The 20,559-nt window shown below is 39.7% G+C and overlaps 2 protein-coding genes across 5 annotated transcripts in view; both read right to left on the reverse strand.

The window, feature by feature from the left end:
* Positions 1-5,024, reverse strand: part of LOC113108635 (serine/threonine-protein phosphatase 6 regulatory ankyrin repeat subunit B-like) — a 28,179-nt gene extending 23,155 nt beyond the window's left edge. For 2 of the 3 annotated variants that reach the window (XM_026271872.1, XM_026271871.1), the window contains exon 1: positions 4,534-5,023. In XM_026271872.1, the coding sequence (XP_026127657.1) occupies positions 4,534-4,560 (27 nt within the window). In that variant the 5' untranslated portion in view covers positions 4,561-5,023. Of the gene's footprint in view, positions 1-4,533 lie in introns of all 3 variants that reach the window. The other variant, XM_026271869.1, reaches the window with a different exon arrangement.
* A 1,806-nt stretch (positions 5,025-6,830) lies between these two features.
* On the reverse strand, positions 6,831-20,059 carry LOC113108636 (splicing factor 3B subunit 1). 2 transcript variants are annotated; one of them, XM_026271873.1, is made up of 25 exons: positions 20,032-20,059; positions 19,123-19,295; positions 18,919-19,020; positions 18,671-18,785; positions 16,750-16,829; positions 16,455-16,643; positions 14,548-14,785; positions 14,255-14,467; positions 14,032-14,153; positions 13,730-13,927; positions 10,996-11,097; positions 10,738-10,917; positions 10,551-10,637; positions 10,162-10,432; positions 9,903-10,048; positions 9,646-9,792; positions 9,430-9,555; positions 9,121-9,342; positions 8,855-9,037; positions 8,653-8,764; positions 8,423-8,543; positions 8,200-8,331; positions 7,832-8,104; positions 7,509-7,725; positions 6,831-7,399 (listed from the first exon to the last, which is right to left on the reverse strand). In XM_026271873.1, exons 1-25 carry the CDS (start codon positions 20,057-20,059, stop codon positions 7,241-7,243), a joined length of 3,936 nt encoding a protein of 1,311 aa, XP_026127658.1. In that variant the 3' UTR covers positions 6,831-7,240. The 2 variants fall into 2 exon arrangements, with proteins under 2 accessions (XP_026127658.1, XP_026127659.1); XM_026271874.1 differs by lacking the exons at positions 18,671-18,785; positions 18,919-19,020; positions 19,123-19,295; positions 20,032-20,059 and adding an exon at positions 17,130-18,565 and having other exon boundaries at positions 7,186-7,399.
* Between the last annotated feature and the right edge of the window lie 500 nt (positions 20,060-20,559).

Genomic DNA, 20,559 nt, shown 5'->3' on the forward strand with positions numbered 1-20,559 from the left:
AGTGATTTATTTGCGGACTATTATTATTTTGAGCACTAGAAAAATACAATAAGAATAATTTAAGAAAAATAAGAATAAGAAAAAAAAAAGATTTAACTTTGTATGCCAATCACAGAAAATCCTGAGATTGCTAGAAATGCAGCATTTACAATGAATCACAATGCAAATAAGTGCTGATATGCTGATGACCACTTTTACAGATGGTAATAACACAAATGTGCAATAGAGTAAATAATCAACTTCTCTATTCATATAGACGTGTTCACTTTGATAGCCATGATCATACAGTAATAGCGAGCTGATTTGACCTCAAACAGATTGTAATAATGCAGATACATTCAGAGACTTTCAACCAGTAGAACAAAAAATGTTTCTGAAGACAATCACCTATTGCACCTTTAAGTAATTCCCGCAGGTTTTGCGCTTACACCAAAGGTGCGTGAACCACCACTGATCTATATTAGTGGAGCGCATAAGCCACCCCGTCTCAATCAGCTAGTGAGCCACAAATACCAAAATGAGTGGCTAACTTCACTAAAACGTTCAAATACATACAAATTTATGATAAAATTCCCATCTTACAGCATCAAGTTAAACACAGTCAGTTTTGGAACGTTAAATAATTGAGAAAGTGAACGTGTGTTGTGTAACAGTCAAGCGGCAACCTCCCGCTCTCTCTCGTGAAGCCCATATGGAAGTGACTAAAACTGTAATTCATCAACTGGCCACTAGACTGGCTGCAAGAGGGAGTCAATCCCAAAGACTCCCCATGCTAAAATGCCCGACTTTACAGCAGAAAAAAAAAACTTTTACAGCCTGGTTCGTCAACTTAGCTCATTTTGCCCTTCATGACAACGGTGAACTTAAAATTCTGCATAATTAAGGGCACGGCCACTTGAGTGACCAGCGTCAGCAACCAGCTCCCGCCTCCTTGCCCATTTTCAATTATCTGGGAGTGATGTGCGGTGATGCGCTGCCAAGATGGCAACAGCTGCCTCTGCTCCCACTTTTGGCTTCAAAAAAGCTCTTTGGAAACCTATGGGTGACATCACGGACACTACGTCCATGTTTTTATACAGTCTGTGTAGGGCTGGGCGATATATCGAATGCGATGATCACGCGCATTTAGTCAGTAAATCTGGTTCCATGATTACCGCCAAATCGCCATCACCTGCTTTCAAATGGAGCATCATTTAATAGACAGAGTCGTAGATCACTGACAAGCTATGCAATTTCGCCTTCATTATCGCAGATGGATCTCATTCGATAATGAACGCGATATTGTGTAGCTTGTCAGTGAACTACGATCTGTCTATTAAATGCAGCTCCATCTGAAAGCAGGTGATGGCGATTTATCGCTAATCAGGGAACCGGCTTTACTGACAAAATTGGGTCCATGAATAAACTCTTGAAGGGGCCGCAGTCCAATATTCCTTCTGCTACATTTTATAACTTTAAGGGTAAGAATTACTTTGTTTTTAATTTTACAATGAAGACTACACAAATTAAATTTGATAAAAATTTACATTTGATGACCTTAGTCATTGCTGTAGTATTTCTTATCTTACCTGAAAACTTAGTTTCATAGCTCTCTTTTTTTTCTATTGAATTTATTTGTGCTGTTGTTTGCAATTTATTCATTTGCCCTTATTTTATAACTGACTTTTTACTTGTGTTTGTTTTGGTTTTTTTACCTTGAAGAAATTTATATTTTTGTTTGTATGCTGTCAATTATAGCTCTTAGAAAAAAAATCGGAATCTGCAAAAATCTGTAACAGCAGATCAAACTAACAAAAAAATCGACAATCGGAATTGGCCAGGAAAAATGGAATCGGTGCATCTCTAATGACAACAAAATTTTACCAAATTATTTTAGCATTGTGAAACAGAAGTCTTTTAGAACCGTATTCTTCAGGTGCGAACAAAGCAGCTTTCTGTTGGTCAACCGGAGAATTTGTGTGACAAACTCCCTGGATTCCCCTCGTAAAAATAACCTAACAACTGTAAATTTGGCCACACATTTACAATGTCAACGATATGTCTCAATTCACTTGTTTACTTTTATTTCTCTGAAAATATTTGAGTAGAAACAAGTTCAAGGTGAAACATCTCCTGAGCATATTTTAGGCTATTATACTGTCTTATAGGGGATATCATATTAAAATTATTTTCAGTAATTAGTTCACCATTGATCCCCCAGGATTCCTTCTCTTGGTGACATATTTATATCAGCAGAATTCACAAAAACAACATTTAGTAGATTAATAGAAAACCAAATGTTTACATTTGCAAGGCAAATATAAAATCTCATGCACAAGATCAGGAATGTAAAATAACACAGAACTGGCACTAAACACTCTCACACGGGCACTGGGCCACTGGGCCATCCTTATCGAGCTCTTTTACGAGAGCATTGAATCTATGAGGATACAATGTTGAATTCTCTCAGCTATGAGATATGGCCTCTGTCTTGATCGCATGCACAACCACACAGCTCTTCTCTCACTGGAAAGAGAACACAACAGTCTGTGTTATGGCACCACAAAGCTTGGGGACGAGATTGCTGAGCGCTGGCACAAGCAAGGATCTGGACGCAGCTCATCACAAATGAGGACATTCCCCGACCTCCCAGCACGGCTCCATGCCAAAGCCAAATTCTCAAACACTGAAGCCATTGTTGACATGCAGTAGGCTACACGACCTCCTCCCCCCAACTCCCCCCGTCCCCTTGTCTATCACTATGGCCAATAGAAGTGAGCCAAACTTCCTTCTGAGCCAATGAGGGCTGGGGTTTCTTCATTTTTGACAACTGGAGCACTGCAGGCTCTTCTTCAAAACAAAGCAGACCGACTCCTTAAGAATCATGGGTCTAAGATGAGGAACTGCTGATGTCGCACAATACATTAACTGCGAAACTGAAATCTTGGTCCTTGTGACAGCATTTTCCCCCTGATGTTTAAAGTCAGCATGAAATGAAAATTTGCCCATGCATAGGTTTTATTTTTTTAATGTTGTAAAATGTAATCGATATATCAGAACTTGATCGTCTGGTGAAACAGCAGACTTCTTTCTGCTGACGTACAACGGACTTCTCCAAACATTTAGTCCACTTAAACATCCTCTTTCTTAAAACTAACTGCAAATTCACTTTCAGATCTCCCTCCCTCCATCCAAACAACAACTGATAGATAGAACCAAAACATTTTTTTGTTTCTTTTTGTAAATATCACTCACATGTCCATCACAAAATTGAAGAAAATCTCTGTGGCTAATTCTTACATCATAACTTTAGATAGACCATGCATTCTGCAAATCATCTGATTCAGGGGTTATACTGAGTTTGGTGAACAGCAAGCTCTAAAACACTGTTCTGGAGAAAATCTTAATTAAAGGAATTGAATCTTTGACTTCTGATTTCTGAACAGTTATAAATAAAATAAAATGAAAAGTGTAAAAAACTGACACTGTCATGAAGTGGATAACAGAAGTATCTTGAAATGTCTTCCGTTGACTGATGTGTAAGCCGTAAAACCCTCTATCCTCTATTTCCTCTCTATAGTTTGTGTGCACTGAACTTGTGTCATGTAACCCTCCGAGACTATGAAAAAGCATGAGAGGGGAATGTTGAGATTCAACAACTTCCTGTTCCTTTCCTCTTCGGGGCAAAGTATGGAAATCAAACTGTACACAAGACCAAAATGACCATAAACATTACTGCACTCAGAACACTTAGTGTCACACATTAACTTCTACAAAGTAAATGTCCTGGGATTAATAATGCATGTAAAACTTTTTGGGGCATGGTGTTAAATACCAAACCAAAAATATTTTCAACTTGTGTCCTGCTTTGTAAAAACAAACAAGACATGCATTTATATTAATGCACTTTTAATGGAAGTCTAAGCACGAAGACACTGCTTCAGGGTAAACGTTAAAACATAAACTGTTTTTATTGCCACAAGAGTTTACAACAGTATATGCTTGTGATGTTCTGCTTTTATCAAAGTGTCTGCTAAATGAATGAATGTGAAACTTAAGTTAAATATAAATATGTGAAACTTTGAAAGGTATCAAAGTACTATCCAATCTTTCAACTCCTGTCATGACAGAGAAAAATCTGCTCATCTAAATCAGTTCAGTAAATGTAAAAAAATGACTTAAATTAAATATACTTGATTAATATCTTAAGTGCATTTGTTTTCTATTAATAAATTAATTGAAGTACTCTATCAAAGATAAGCGCTGCACACTTCTTTTAAGCCCTCTGGAATCTCTTGCCCTTTCTGCAAATGCATTACTGTACACACATTTTTTGTATGTTATAACAAATTTAGGGACGAGTTGGCATTTTCTGAGGCAATCAGTTGCAACCATTTATGGAGCATCATATTCAGTATTTTGTGCATTCATTAAAAAATCAAATTTAATCGTGTGCAACTCGCTCAATTTCATCCAAGCAGCATGCCATCCTTCAAATAAACTGATCATTTTGCAAAAAAAAAAGCATGCGTTTAAATAACCGTATGCAATTACCTGGTCGACTAGTTTAAGAACAGCCATGTCATGTGAAACTGCACATCCAAACTCCTGAAAACACTTGGAGGTGAAAATCAATAAAATCCAGAAGTGGTTGTGTGATTTTCTTCACGGAAGAATGATGCTGCACAATGATGTGGCATCAAAAGCTTCCTGCTTTGCTCTTGATGGCACCCTCCAGGGGCCCGGGGTGATGTGACGGCCGTGGCCGGCTCTGCAGGCGCTATCTTCGGTCAGCGGGAGCTGCTGTAGCTGCTGTCTCGCCACCAGCACCCAGGCGCTCTGGGAAAGAGGAAAAGGGGAGGGAGGAAAGGATGCGAGGGCTGTTGTAAACAATCCGCATTTACAGCAGTGGCATCCACAGCGATACCGTTTTCAGATATTATATCCCTCTCGCTTATGTTCTGCGTAATGTATTCATTCGTTATAAGAAAACACAGGAAGTCAGCGTTTTTTGTATGCTTCCCCCTTGCTAATTTCGTGATCCTACTATGGCGAAGGCGTGGCTTATGAATATTAAGTAGGTACCCAACGTTTCAACTGATTGGCTGAAAGGCAGACGCTGTCAGAGTGGGCGCTGTTGTATTGACCAATGAACGATTCCTACTGCGGATTTAGATAAATTATGATATGTGACTGGATGCCTGGAGGAGATTAGGAAGGACCATCATTGCAACCTAATTATTATTCATGAAGTACTGCATCGCCATAGTAGGATTCGTAATTTCGTTTCCCCCTCTATATCTGATGCACAGGATTGTCAGTTCTTCCGAAGAGCCATCATCAGCGCCTCGCTGGTCTGACGCACGAATGAATCATTCTAATCTGTTGTGTTTAATGATTCGGTTTAGTGAACCGAACTGTAAGAGCTAACGTTAACTGATTCGCTAAAATGATTCAGTGCGCTAATCCTCTCTGAGTGATTTCTCATAGAATACAGATATCACATCTTTCATAGATTTTTTTTACAAATGAAATAATACATTCATTATAATAATGTCAACAATTATTCTCTTTGTAGCTTGGTGAAATGTAAAGATAAATATACTGTATTGGCTGTATACTGCACAGCATGTAACACAACATAATACTTGATGAATAACGTTACTCTTATTATTAAAAAAAAATGCCATTCATTAAGATTCGATTCATTTGAAATTCGATTCACTGTCAATGATTAAAACCAGATAAAATAAGTGTAAATGTCAGGTAGCATTGTACAGTTTATAACTGTCATATTTATTTGGTAAAAGTTCATGCTGAACCCTAGGGTTTACACTTGGAAGATTGCAATTTGCCACTATAATGCATTTAGCTTTTAAAACTTTTAATTTTTGTTTATTTGTAGTGATTCTATATTTATCTCATTGTCTGTACAGTTAATACATGACAGCTCTACATTCTTAAAGAAATGGAAAACAGGAACTGGTCCACAATGTCCCTGGAAGCAAATATCAATGTTTGTTTGTCCTTTGATGGATGACATCACCTAACAGACTGTGTGTGTGTCTGATAGACACAGAAGCTATATTTAAAAAGGCATGAGAATTTGGGCTGATGGGTCAAAAAGAGACCACGGGAAGTGGCTGTTGTGTATGTACTGTTTACACGAGGACATACTATAAAGTATGTACACAGTTTAATATTTAATGCAAACTTAGAATTTCAAGTCAGTTCAAACACATTCAAGGACATGGTCCAAAACAATTTTCTAGGCAAAAAGATTTAGCTCTTGTACCAAAAAGTATTTTATTTAAACTTTAAAGCCAAGGACAAAGCAAATGTTCAAGAGACTATTTTCAAGATCAGCACAAGCGCTGCAGTCCACAATAAAGCAGCCCATTGACTTCATGGAAAATAACAAATATTATCTGAAAGGGTGGATGTAAAAATGATAATGTCTAAAAGTATGGACTTACATTGTTACAGACTGAGAAACCCCAGGACCCTCATGTTTGTGCAAAATCACAAATGACAATCTGCCTTTTACATCTTCTGTTGTGTCTAAGCAAAATGCGGGAAATAAGCAAACAAAATCTCTTATAATGAATGCATTTAACCCAAGAACCTTCCTTAGATTGCATTGTACTACAGGTAAAAGCCAGAAATATTCCCTGATTAAAAAGTCTTAGTTCACACTGCAGTCCAATCTGATTTGATTTTCAAATTGCCAGTCATTTTTGCAAATTCTCAAATGACATTTGAGAGGATTTTAATACTGAAAGTAGATAGAATAAAATCAGGATTAATTTTAGTCGTGCTAAAGCGATAAAAGAAATGACAGTGGAGACCAATGACTTTTAATACACAAATGTTTATTCCGCCAAACTAAGCAACATTATAATAAGAATAGATGAGTGACTGAGCGAGAGAGAGAGAGAGGGAGGGCTCGACAGATCAGGACACAGGTCTCTAGTTAAAAGATTTACTGAAGATAAATCACATTCCTCAGAAACTCTGCTACTATCTTCACTGTCACTGTGCATGGTGCCACGCCGTAAAAACAGAAGTCTAATCCAAAGACCTAAAAGCATCACGTTTAACAGATTCTTTTTTCGACTTTGTCCTGTTCTTTAATGAGAAATAAGATTTTAAACCACAGAATTTGTGGTGCTGGTTGTAACATAACAAAAACCAAGTCCTATAAACCATGAATTAGACACAGATAGAGGAGAAAAGAGAGAGTGCACAAAGGTAGTTATATTCACAGAAAGTACTCCAGCTCATAGCGAACGTATGAGTTCTTCTCATCATTGTAGACAAGAGGATAATGTGCGATCAGTGCATCCTGGGAGCCGATATAGATGGAGTTGTAAATCTTCCAGTACACATCACGCACTTTGCGAGCTGGATGGAACAAACCCTATTGAGGGAGAAAAAAAACAAAAAAACATTGATCATGTTGACTATTAGATCATTACAAGTCAATGAAATGTAGTGTGCAGATTCCATGCTGGAAGAGTAAATTGTACCTGCAAGCAATACTGCAGCATGCGGCAGGGTCCAATTGCCACCCGCAGACCCTCAAGGGCCCCCATGACAGCTTGGATAACATGAGGGGACGTTTCAAAGACATTTGGCCAAACATAGTTGAGCAAATGATTGAGAGAATCTTCACAGCCAAAGCCATACACTCCCAGAGACATATGCTGCACCACAGCACTGGCTGTCTGTCTGTGTACAAGATCCCTGCAATGGAGAGCAAAGACAGAGTTATAGAGGCCTACAGAAAACAACCTGCATGTTTTAAGAGGTAACTCTCCTGTGAAAAGCAGTAATTCTTCTTCCAGCTTACCTGTCCATCAGAGCATCCTCCAACAAAGGTGTGACGGCATAGATGTAATCTTTGCCCATTTCACCGATGTATTCAAACAGGAAGGACAGAGACTTTAGGACACCGTTCTGAACGTTAAGTTCAGGAACACGGTACTCGTTCATCAACGCAGGGAGCACGGTGAACGGCGAACACGTCTCGGCCACAATAGCGATGGCTACCGTTGTGCACACACGGTTTTGACGCTCCTGCACCTTCAGATTGTTAAGCAACGTGGCCAGCACATCGTGAGGACTAGAGATTTAAGAACAGAAATAAAAAAAATAAAAAAAATCAACATTTTCCAACCTGACACAATCTGCATTGCGGAGAAGAATTTTTTGTCTTACCCAATAGCCTTGGCGATGTAGCCGAAAGTATTGACAGTAGCTCTGCGGATGGCCTTCTTGTGAGCTTTCAACAACTCTAGCAATTCAAAACAGATGCGCATCCATTCCCTGGCAGACACATACTCTGCACCCCTGTAAAGGACACGATGATGCGTTTAGGAGGCATTATCAAAATATTTCAAATGTTTATAGCTCGAATTCTGCAGGGCACTGTAGAACTGACCTATCAGCGATTCTGCCCACTAAATCAATGCAGTTCTCCTGCACCTTCTCATGTCGGTTCTTCAAGATTGGAGTCAACCTTGGAAGCAAGTCTTTGATAGGTGGTGTCATCTTGTGCATACCTGCAAATGGGACATTTAAACAATTATACTCAAAAGAAAAAAAAAAAAAACATTAGAAATAACTCAGTAGAAATACTAACAGTAATGAATCACTTTGAACAACACTCACCAATAACATTGACAATAGCTTTAAGGGCTCCAAGAATGCTACCCAGCACTTCTGGGTATTCTTCTCCCAGATACTCATACAACACCACACCCAAATGGCCCATAAGCTTTTCCTACATGGAAATATAACAAGATATATATTAGTAAGCAGTATCAGTGTTTTTGTTTAACCAGGCCAAAAATGTACATAATGTGCCCCTAACCTCTTGACATGTCTTCATGACCACCGCTGTGCGAGAAATCAGGTCAGCAGCCTGTTGACGGACTTTGGCGGATTTGTTGTTGAGACGCCACAGCACTGTACCACAGATCTGAGGCAAGTATGGTTTAACTCTCTTACCCAGGGCATTTACCACCGTACCAAAGCCATTTAGCATCACAGAGTCCTGGAGATAGAGCGAGATTATGATGTAAAATGATCATATAACAGCAGCAGGATATTTAATATGCAGCAAAGTCCGTAACGCACCTCAGTGGTCTGTTCCTGGAAGGCGTACAGGATTCCATCAATAAGCTGCTCCTCCAGTTTGTGATCGATGTCAGCGGCACCAAGGTTGCCCATAATTTTCTCAATGGTCTCCATGACCATTTTCCTGTACTGCTCAGCTTCATCCTTCAAGTCATCCACGATACGGGAGATAATCTCAGCGGCCCCTACCTTATTGGCCAGCTCCACTGTAGTGTCCACTAACTGTTATAGAAGTAAAAAGAAAAGTGTGATTAAATGCATATTACTCATGGTTAACGTTACTTCTAATTATCTGATGATCTCAAATACCTGTCTGTAGTTGCGCCTATCCAACGCCATCCTGTGCTGCCAGAAATGTTTGAAGAAGGGGGGCAAAATCTCTGTTTTAATGTAATTGGCTTCCACACCATCTGTGCCACAGCACTGCTTCACCACCTGAAATGTAACAAAAAAAAAAAAAAGGTTTAGCCTAAAATGTTTTAGAAAGATTACATTTTTAACTCTTCTGAATAGTTTTGAATGCACCTTCAGGACAATCTTCTTCATTTCCTCATCAGGTGACTGGAACTCTCTAATAAGGATAAGCATCACTTCTCTGGTGTAATAGTTGGCATATTCAGCATCCATAAGAGGAATCAAGTATCCGATGGCTTTCAAGAAGGCAGCAAGACCCTGAGACACAGAAACATTGTTAAAAACAGATTTACTAAAAATCTTTGGGTTGCAAATCTGAAAGCATAAAGTGCAAATGAAACGACTTTAATGACCAGACACATGCTTACCTTGCCTCGGTGTTGCCGGATACCTTTCCAAAGGGGTTTCAGCACAGAATCAAAGGACTCGATACCGTATGGTGTAGCAGCTTCAGCCAGGGCAGCGATAGCCAGAGCACTAATGGTTCGCACTTTCTGCTGCTCATCCACGAGACCTGAGAAAAAGAAAAAAAACAACAGTTCGAGACCATCCTATAGAGCAGACAATGAAAAAATACTTTGTGTACAGCCACATATAGAAAGAAGGAGACCACAATGTCATACTAACCATGCTCGATAATCTCCACCAAGCTGCGGAGATGTGGCAGGATAGCACAGCCCATGAGAATAGCGATCTGCTGTACGATCTTGATACCCGTGTGACGAGCCTGCCAGGATTTCTTGCTCTTGCAAACAGCCTTGAGGAAAGGCAGGAGAGATGGAATGCCCAGGGCAGACGCTACAACAGCGAAAGCACGAGCTGTGGTGTTTCTCACATACTCATCCATGTTGTCAATATCAGGCCTCATGGTAGAGATCATAGTGGCCAGACCAGCAGCCTGTTAATGACGAAATGCATATTTGATTAAGACCTACAAAATTTAAAGATGAATTAAACAACTGCTGGGATGCTTTTAAAGTACCAAAGATGACATCATCTACACACAACCATCTTACCTTTGCCAAGTTGGAGATGATCTCTCTACCCTCTACTCTAGCATAGTAATCTTCATCAATCAGCAAGGGCTCAATCACCACAAGAATCTTTAAGAACAAACAGGAATGTTAGAATAGATACATGAAAGGTTAATACGTTTTTCCACCCAAGTATTAAAATGAATGCTTACATGCAGTGCAGACTTACCTTGTGGACATATGGTCGAACCAAGTCATCAAGTTTGTAGAGGATACGATCAATGACTTTCACCAAGAGATGACGCTCCTGGTCCTCCAGTGTAGGAGACATCAACAACGGCAGGATCTGGTTAAAGAGGGGTCCGGCACCAAACTCTCTGGCTTTGTCTGTGATTTGACGAAGAGCAGCCTGAAAGGAGAGAGCTAGTTAGAGATCAACCTTGCAAGACAGTGTTACAGTCCATCAAGTGTGAGAGAGGATACCAACCTTCCTCATAGGAGGTGTTCCATTCTTGATCTTGAGGAGCAGCTTCATGATCTTACGCTCCTTCTGTTCTTCTGGACTGAGGGTGGACTCATCAACTTCAACCTGCAAACAAAGTTTGGATATTTGGTCAAATTGAAATCATACTTTTATAACAAATTTTATTATTATAAATAATAATTATTGTTGTTAGTTATATTTATAGAAAATACCATTAATGCTGTTACTATAATAATAATAAACATCTCAAAAACTTTCTGTACAATTTTCCTCCAGTGTTTGTCACAGATCCATGAATGAAATGAAACTAGTATATCTCTAGATCAGATCACTATAGAGACATGAGGGTGGACTCTTTGGACTCGAGACTGCCAAGCATTCTTTAAATATCCCCCTGGCAATCTAACCATGCCCTAGCAACTATTTAGCAAGATATTGTACATAAAATATTTTAACATTTATTCCACAAGACAAAAAAAATGCTGAAATTAGAGGTGCTCCGATCACGATCGGCCGATCGTTATGCGCATCTCGTCAGTAAAGCCGGTTTTCTAATCAGCTGTTAATTCCATCAGGTGCGTGATTTCACATAGAGCAGCTGTTACTACACAGAGCCGTTGTTAATAGAGAAGATGCGCAAATCACGTTAATTTTCAGCGTTTATTGGCCCATCTTCTCAGTTAACAACGGCTCTGTGTAGTAACAGCAGCTCTATGTGAAATCACGCACCTGATGGAATTAACCGCTGATTAGAAAACCGGCTTTACTGACGAGATGCGCATAACGATCGGCCGATCCTGATCGTAGCACCCCTAGCTGAAATTATTAAAATAACCCTACTCAAAAGTTTGGGAACCCTTAGTTCTTAGTACTGTGTGCTGTTACCTGATGATCTTCGACTGTCTTTCTGTTTTGTTATGGTTGTGCATGAGTCCCTTGTTTGTTCTGAACAGTTAAACTGAGCAGCGTTCTTCAGAAAAATCTTTCAGGTCCTGCAGATTCTTCAGTTTTCCAGAATCTTTGCATATTTGAACCCTTTCCAGCAGTGACTGTATGATTTTGAGATACATCTTATCACACTGAGGACATTTGAGGGACTCAAACACAACTATTTAAAAAGATTCAAACATTCACTGATGCTCAAGAAGGAAACAAGATGCATTAAGAGCTGGGGGTGAAAACTTTTGAACACAATGAAGATGGCCAAATTTGTCTTATTTTGTTGAAATATAATTTTTTTCCATTTAGTTCTGCCCTTCGTAAGCAACAGAAGATACTTGTATGTTTCCCAGTACACAAATTAAGTACAATTCACCTTGATCTTCAAATTCCAAAAGTTTTCACCCCCAGCTCTTCATGCATCTTGTTTCCTTCTGGAGCATCAGTGAATGTTTGAATCTTTTTAAATAGTTGTGTTTGAGTCCCTCAAATGTCCTCAGTGTGATAAGATGTATCTCAAAATCATACAGTCACTGCTGGAAAGGGTTCAAATATGCAAAGATTCTGGAAAACTGAAGAATCTGCAGGACATTAAAGATTTTTCTGAAGAACGCTGCTCAGTTTAACTGTTCAGAACAAACAAGGGACTCATGCACAACCATCACAAAACAGAAAGACAGTCGAAGATCATCAGGTAACAGCACACAGTACTAAGAACTAAGGGTTCCCAAACTTTTGAGTAGGGTTATTTTAATAATTTCAGCAATTTTTTTGTCTTGTGGAATAAATGTTAAAATATTTTATGTACAATATCTTACTCAGGACAGTACTAAATAAAAAATAACATGCATTTAGTATGATCTCTCTTATTTTTTGAAAATCACTCAATATTTTCACAGATTCTGCAAGGGGTGCCCAAACTTTCGATCCCCTCTATATATATATATATATATATATATATAAACACCAGAATAGCAGAGACATGAGGGTGAGTTTAACTGACTTAGACTGGCAAGTGGTCTTTAATGGTTAACACAATCAAAGCTGTTTAGCAATGACATGGCAACCACTGAGAGGACCCTAGCACCTGTATATTACACCATATTGACACCTGGACTCTTTTTTTGTCTTTATTTTGACAGGACAGTAGAGCAATAACAGGAAGTGAAGTGGGAGAGGGGGATAGGATCGGGAAAGGCCAATGAGCCCCAACACTTCTGTATGTCCGCACGCTGTCCACATCAGCGTGATCATCTGGCTTCTCTTTCGGCTCAGAGTGTCAGTAGGCTTATTCTGGCAATGGTCTAGCCATGCCCTAACAATCATTAAGAATATTTCAACAATTATTATAGTAAACTGAATGTGCCACCGCTCTGGATGAGACATGGAGGTGAACTATTTTGACTCAGATTGCCAAGTAGTCTCTATCAACCTGGCAACTGCCTATCCAGACCCTAGCAACCGTACATCAATATATTATAAACAAGCCATATTTCAGCAGCAGAACTTTGTACAGACATGGGAGTTGGCTCTAGTAATCACACAGAAAACCCAAGAATCTGCCTAGTGCCAAGATTTGCATCAGGCAAGCACCCACTCACATTTTCTTTATAAAATGTACAAATCTAATCATAATTCAAATTACTTATTACAAAAATTTTTATAGGCTTTATAATTATAAAAATTTTAAATATTTTAGTAAAAGACTCATTTTAAAAGACTAAAAATGTTCTGAAAAGCATGCAGAAAATCGGAGGTTTTCCACAACCCTGGGATTCCTGGTGAACATGGAACTTACCAGCAGTTTATCAAAGTACTGGATGTCATCTGGCTTGAGGAAGGGCAGGTTTCCAGAGGGCTGATCGTTGACTTGTTTCATTGATCTGTCCTCTGTTTGCATGTGGAAGCCAGTCATGCCTCCGATGGGGGTGGGCGTGGCAGCTAACTTACGGGCTGGGGTGCGGATGGGTACATAACCTGCTGGTGGCGGCAGTACCTAGGGAAAATGGCAGATGAAAAAAATTTAGCAATAGGAAAATATCATTAGATTAATGTTCTGACAGAAAGTAATGGTATTCTGTAGAAAACAAAGTTATGTACTTTGTATCCTTCTGGAAACATGGCATCAAGTTCCTCATCCGTCAATGGACGATTCCTCTCGTCAATCTCGCGCTCCCAGCGCCAAGCCTGCAGCTGCTCTGGAGTCATGCTCATCAGGTGACCTGCAAACATTCAAATCTTTACAGCAACTTCTACAAATCACCCAAAAACACATCATCATTTCTAACTACAATAGAAACAACCAAGACCACCAGTCCAGTACCTGGAGTGGGTGTGGCCATATTCATAGCAGGTGTGCCCAGAGGGGTTTTTCCAGGGGTGAGCAGAGGAGTTGAAGAGCCCATCTGACTGACTGGTGTTTCATCCCATCTTGACTTCCTCTTGCTTGCTCCTGGGGTGGGCGTCTCACCCACTGATTCATCTCCTCTGTCTGTACGTGGAGTCTCAGCCCAGCCACTTCCATGACCAGGTGTTTCTGAAACAAACAAAATACAATTATTTAAAATCACTGTGCATTGTTAGTGAATGCACCACAAACTGGACAAAATAGAAGACCTCTCTCTGTCTTTGGTGTCTCATCCCAGCGGTTCTTGCGCACACTGGAAGTGGCCCCTCCGTGGCCAGGAGTGGCATGTCCAGGGGTGTCTCGACCTGGCGTGGCAGCTCCAGCTGGGGTGTGGCTTGGTGTGGGTTCCCACATACGGGTGCTCGGAGTAGCTCCTGGGGTCTCGCTACCTTTGGCACGACCAGGTGTCTCATCCCAGCGACTGTTGGAAGGTGTGTGCCCTGGTGTCTGGGTAAAGAGAAGAACAGGATTAGCCATATTATATTATATATACTTAGCTATATATATACTTAGCTATATATATTTATTTGTGTGTGGCTTTTTTACTTGAAGAAAAAGTAATTGAAATAATCTATTAAAATAATCAGTTGCACCCCTAAAGCTGTTAAAGAACAATAGCCGCATTTCCACTGTCGGGCCAGTGCGAGCCAGGGCTTAAAGCGGGTCGGGCGGGGCTCATAGCCCCGGGCCAGTAGCACGAGGCCAGAGTAGTGGAGGGTTTCCACAGTGGAGCTTGAAGCACCGCTGCACGTCACTAAAACACGCCCTTACACGCCTCTCAGAACAACGTCATGCAACCTCATTATTTCACCAACAAAGAGAAGTTATCAGAAAACTAAGAAATAAGTCACTGGAACATGCGCGATAACAAAACGAAGATGATAAAAGCGGCAGTTTGTTTGAATGCTTTGTTATAGCTATATTCAAATTCAAAAGCATCGATGTTTTAACTATAGAATAAGTGATACATTGATCATATTGTTTTAATTTATCAGGACTCAAAATAATTCACACATAAATACACTTATTTCTATTTTATTTATTTATTTTTAACGCTCATGAAAATAGCCTGCTTATTCAGTCGAGTCTGTTTCTGTTTATTAGCCACAGCCGTCACATTTAGAATGAAGCTCCCGAAAAAAAAAACATTGTTTGGCTATATTCTTTTATGATAGGCAACGTGAGAAAAACTCTCGAGACGAGGCTTGTGACAGATAATATAAGTTACTTAATAAATGCACGATTGTGATAGAGAATAAGAAGCTGACGTCTAATTTCTTCAAGCGGTCATATTTTAAAATGTTTACTATGGTAACATGTTTAGCGTGCATATCTTTTTCATCACTTTTAAATATTTCTGCCTTGTTTAGTGCTTATAATCCACATTGGATCAAGTTATTTCAAACACTCACTGCTGACTGAAAGAGAGTTTTGAGCTCGACTTATTTAAAAAAAAGTGTTAAATGCTGGTGTTATAGCTGTTATCTTTTTGAAATGATCCTCAGCGCAGACTCTCTATTTTTATAAAAGCTCCCAAACAAAAATCATTATTATATTTTGATGATATGCAACGTGGAGCTAAACTCACGAAACGACAGATACAATGTTACTTAATAAATGTGATAGAGAATAAGAAGCTGACGTCTGATTTATCCAAGCGGTCATTTTTAACATGTTTACTATATAACGTTAATGTTTAGCGTGCATACTCTTTTACATCGCTTATAAATATTTCTGCCTTGTTTAGTGATTATAATCCACATCGGATCAAGTTATTTCAAACACTTGCTGCTAACTAAGAGTGAGTTTTGAGCTCAACTTATTTTAAAACGTCTTTAATGCTGGTGTTAAAGCTGTTATCTTTCTGAAATGATCCGCGCTGACGCTCTCTAGACACGGAGAAACTCCGCCTTTGTTCGTAACCCCTCCTCTAGCCCCAGCTGGCCCGCTTTGGCCCAAGGTTTTCGTCGGGCCGAAAAACCTGGCCGTTGGCCCCGAGGAAGCCCCGGCGAGGCACGATCAAGCCCCGGAAGTGACAGTGGAAACGCGACTGGCCCTGGCACGCACTAGCACGCCCGGTCCTAGCTCGATAGTGGAAACACGGCTATTGACTCACTTCAGGACCTCCATCTGCCTGGTCCCAGCTGGAGACTTTTTTGGGTGTGGTGTTGCTGGGGGTATGGTCAGCCGTCTGGTCCCAGCGTCGTTTGCGTTTGGCCGCAGCAGCCTGGGATGCAGCAGAGCCGTTCACTGCTTTCAGCTCTCCAGATTTTGCTTTCTCTAACATCTGCAGCCTGATCTCTCTCTGGAGAAAACACATTGAACATTTTGATCAGATAGGAACATCTCTTAACTGAACTTTTATTTTATATTTACAAATATTTTAGTTTCACTAAAAACCAGTTATTTACCTCCTCTTTGGACAGATGCTGCTCCTTCATAACATCCATGTATGTCCTGACCTGCATCTTGGGGTCCGGCGTTTTGCCCCCTATGCGAAAGAGCACCAACAAAATGCGAGACGGTCAGCCAAGTAAATCTCAAAACCAGCATTTTCACACAAAGCACTAGAGTCAACTGTCCCTGAATAGATGGCCTTAATGGTTTAAATTACTATCCTCTCTTAACACAAAACAACCCTAGACAATAGAAGCTAAGCACTCTTAGTATACAGTCATACATTAAGAACAGGCAGGTACAAAGAGGTTTCTGTTGCTTTTAAGAGGAGATAAGGAGAGGATATAGCCATCACTGATGCAGGGTCCTGGGCTGCGCTCTCCAGAATACGTACACTTTCAGTGCCAAGGGTCCCTCTGCAGTCAGACTTCAACCGGCAGAAAAGAAGCCTAGAAAATTTCTCTTTACCATTAGTAACACTTTGGAAAAGGGTTTGAACTCACACACATAATAGCATACCACCTGTTCTCCTCTTGTAACTCATTAAAAACACAAAAAGAAAAACGTGTTGCAGCCAGAGACACTGAACACTTTGGGGAATTCTAATAAAATCTTTAAAAAATGTATTTTAAAATCAGAAACAAATTAATGAAAAATGCACAAGTGTGCATACTTATGCATCTAATTTTTAAAAAAAATGCATCTACAATGGACTGGTATGAAAAGTTCAAATGAGAAGGGAGGACATGAAGTTGAGAAGAGAAAAGTGTCCTTGATGAGGCTTTAACAATAACATACAACTTCATTAAAAAAAAAAAAACTGTTTCGTGAAACCATGGTGGATTCCCCTGAAAGACCCAAGGGGCTCACATCAGAGCAAAACTACCAACTACGGTCTTGATTTATCTGTTAAACACGCTGCTTTTTGTTGACCATAACCTACACAGGACGAGTTGCTGCACCCTTAAGAGAGTGCAGACAGGACTGGCATAGCAGTACTGCTGTAGGAGAGAAATTAAGGACAGTTAGTATGGGCCTGTGGAATCTTGGTACACAGATTCTTCAATAGATATATCTCTATTTTATTACAATAAAATAGAAATATATTTACACAACAGTTTTGTAAAGCTTCCTCTGTCTGGGACTACATGCAAGATGTTTGGTCTCATCCAGAATCAATTCCCTCCCATAACCTGACCCCATCTGGTGCAGTTTGAGTGTGTGCAGCCTATTGCAATGTGTTCTGAAGTCCCTAAACCCCTTGCTAATTTGTACCAGTATGAGCACCCACAGGCCATAGGTTTAAAGAAACTAAAATGGCTGGGAAACATTTTATTGGAAGCTAAATTTGGCTTAACTAAGTTTTGTAACAGACTACAACCGATATGCACAGTAAATTGTAAAATATGTCCAGAAGTGGCTCAAGATTAGAGTTCCACTCTTTTTGGAAACATTACTAACTTTGACGCATCATGGGTGTCTAGCCTACATGCCATTGGGCAAATATATAGAGTATATTATGGAACAAGAGAAAACTGGCAGTAACTGCACAACAAAGTGCACTGCAGCCTCTGGCATTATTGAACTCTATAAAAAGTGTCTGTTTGAGGTGTCTGACTATTGTATTGCCTGTTTCACACAAAAAAGTACATTAACCCTTCGAACGAATGCCACCACCCAACCAAATGTCTCCCAAAAACTTTGCTGCCCAACTCATTTATAACTCTGAATCAAAAATAACTGGTTGTCTGCAAATCTTATTAAAATATGCATGTCTTACTGAGACAGTCGAATCCAGGGAGCAAGTTGTTGGGTGGCGTTCAAAGGGTTAACCAAAAACAAAACTGGTCTGGACCGGAACTTCATGAGAAGAGTAAATACTGATCGGCATGGACAGATAAAATAAACAGAGGAGAACAGTAGTGTAAAATTTACCATCAGCAAATGGGTCGTGGCGCTCTGGGGAGATGATCATCTTTTGTCTGCGTTTCTTGTACTCGTCCTCACGATCTGAAATCTTCTGTGGTCTGTGTTCAGCAAAGGGATCATACTGCAGGATGGGCAAAAGAATTATAATTGTATGATATTGTACAATCTTTTATCTCTTTCAACAAATGCATCTGGAAATAGTTTTTAGCTTCATTTAAAAAATGTGGAACTTGAAGACGTATTCTCTTAATTACCTGCTCATCTGACTGAGGAATGGAATTGAGTATTGCAACCGGTGCATGATATCCTGGTTTCTTCGGTCCAAGCAGACTTGTGGATGAATCTTCATCATCATCCTTGAAATAAATATAGTTCGGTTCAGAAATCCCTCCACGCAGTACTTACACATGCTGACATAGGCTCTTCTAAAACTTTTTAGAGTATTATGCTATACTTACATCTTCCTGCTCGTTGGCAGCAATTGATGTCACATATCCAGCAAAGCGGCTGTCACTGCCGCCGTAGATCTCCTGGTCATAATATCCAGTGGAATCAAGTCCAACCCCTTGCTCAGCTCCCTCCACCAGGGCAGCTTTCATCCCCTGGATTTCCAGGATCTGAGCCTCAATGTCTAAGAAAACAAAAAAACAACCAGAGATCAGAACACCAAAATATACCTATAAACAGATGAACGATAATTCATTTAAGCCTCATAAATTACATTTACACACCCACATAGTGCAGTTACACATATACATGGTTTAGCATACAATTTTGATCCACTAATACAAAAAAAGTGCGAAACCACGTTTGATATAAACGAATACTTCGTTAGAGGAGCGAAAAACGGAACAATTATCAATATAAGTAAGTTTACATAAGCACGTCAAAAAAACTGACAATGTATACAATTCACTCAATTGGATTTTTTTTTACAAAGATAAACAACCTTACACGGGTAAAGATCTGGTCTGTGTTTGTCTGCATGTTTGCAGCGCCATTTTAGTTTCCATACATAATCGTTCAAGCAGCGTATTTTTAACATTCAAAATCTGTGCAATAAAAACAGATCATCTGTCTATAGACGAATACGTATTTATGCAATTAATATTACAAGTAACTCTGCTATAAACCACACGACGAATTTCCAGATAGAATATTAGTTAATTTGTCGTGTGCGCCACGGCCAGGATTTATTCAACGATCAGACGCCATATTCTATTTACCACCTCAAACTGGCCTTATTCTGCCTTTTCCCGCTAATTCCACTTTTTAGGACTAGAAAAAAACGTACACACCGACTGCAATGTAGACATAAACTACAAAAACCTATATATTCCTCAATAATCGTTGATAAATGGATTTACCGTCATGTGTTTTGGCGATCTGCGCCATTTTCCTGCTGTTGTGTGAGCCTCAGTACCGGAAGGCCTTTGACTGCACATCCGACTCAGCTGCGCTCACGAGAACGTGCAGGCGCGTTACCTGGGGCACAAACAATGCGCATGCGCAGAACACAACGACTAGATGTCAACACCATAAATTAAACACAATTAAAAAACAAAAAATTGACTACATTTGAACTGGTAAGAGGAATACACATTATATGGGGTGTGCAACGTATATATTGTTGTGGAAAAAAATATATAAAAAAGAGAGTTATTGTTTCTTCAGGTCTAACAGCAACATTACTTGGTTTGTTGCCATTTGTTCTTTTATTATTATATTTCACAACAATATATAAGGGGCAGATATATGCATTTAAAACTAAATAAAGCATTTCCTCTTTTTTTCAAACTTATTAATGCTTTTTCACTGTGTCCTCAAACAAATTTAGCTGTAACCTTTACTAACTGCACTGTGGGTCGCGCAGCCTGGGCAACCCAATCTCGCGT

The sequence above is a fragment of the Carassius auratus genome, chromosome 9 (genome assembly GCF_003368295.1).
Source record: "Carassius auratus strain Wakin chromosome 9, ASM336829v1, whole genome shotgun sequence".
NCBI lineage: Eukaryota > Metazoa > Chordata > Actinopteri > Cypriniformes > Cyprinidae > Carassius > Carassius auratus.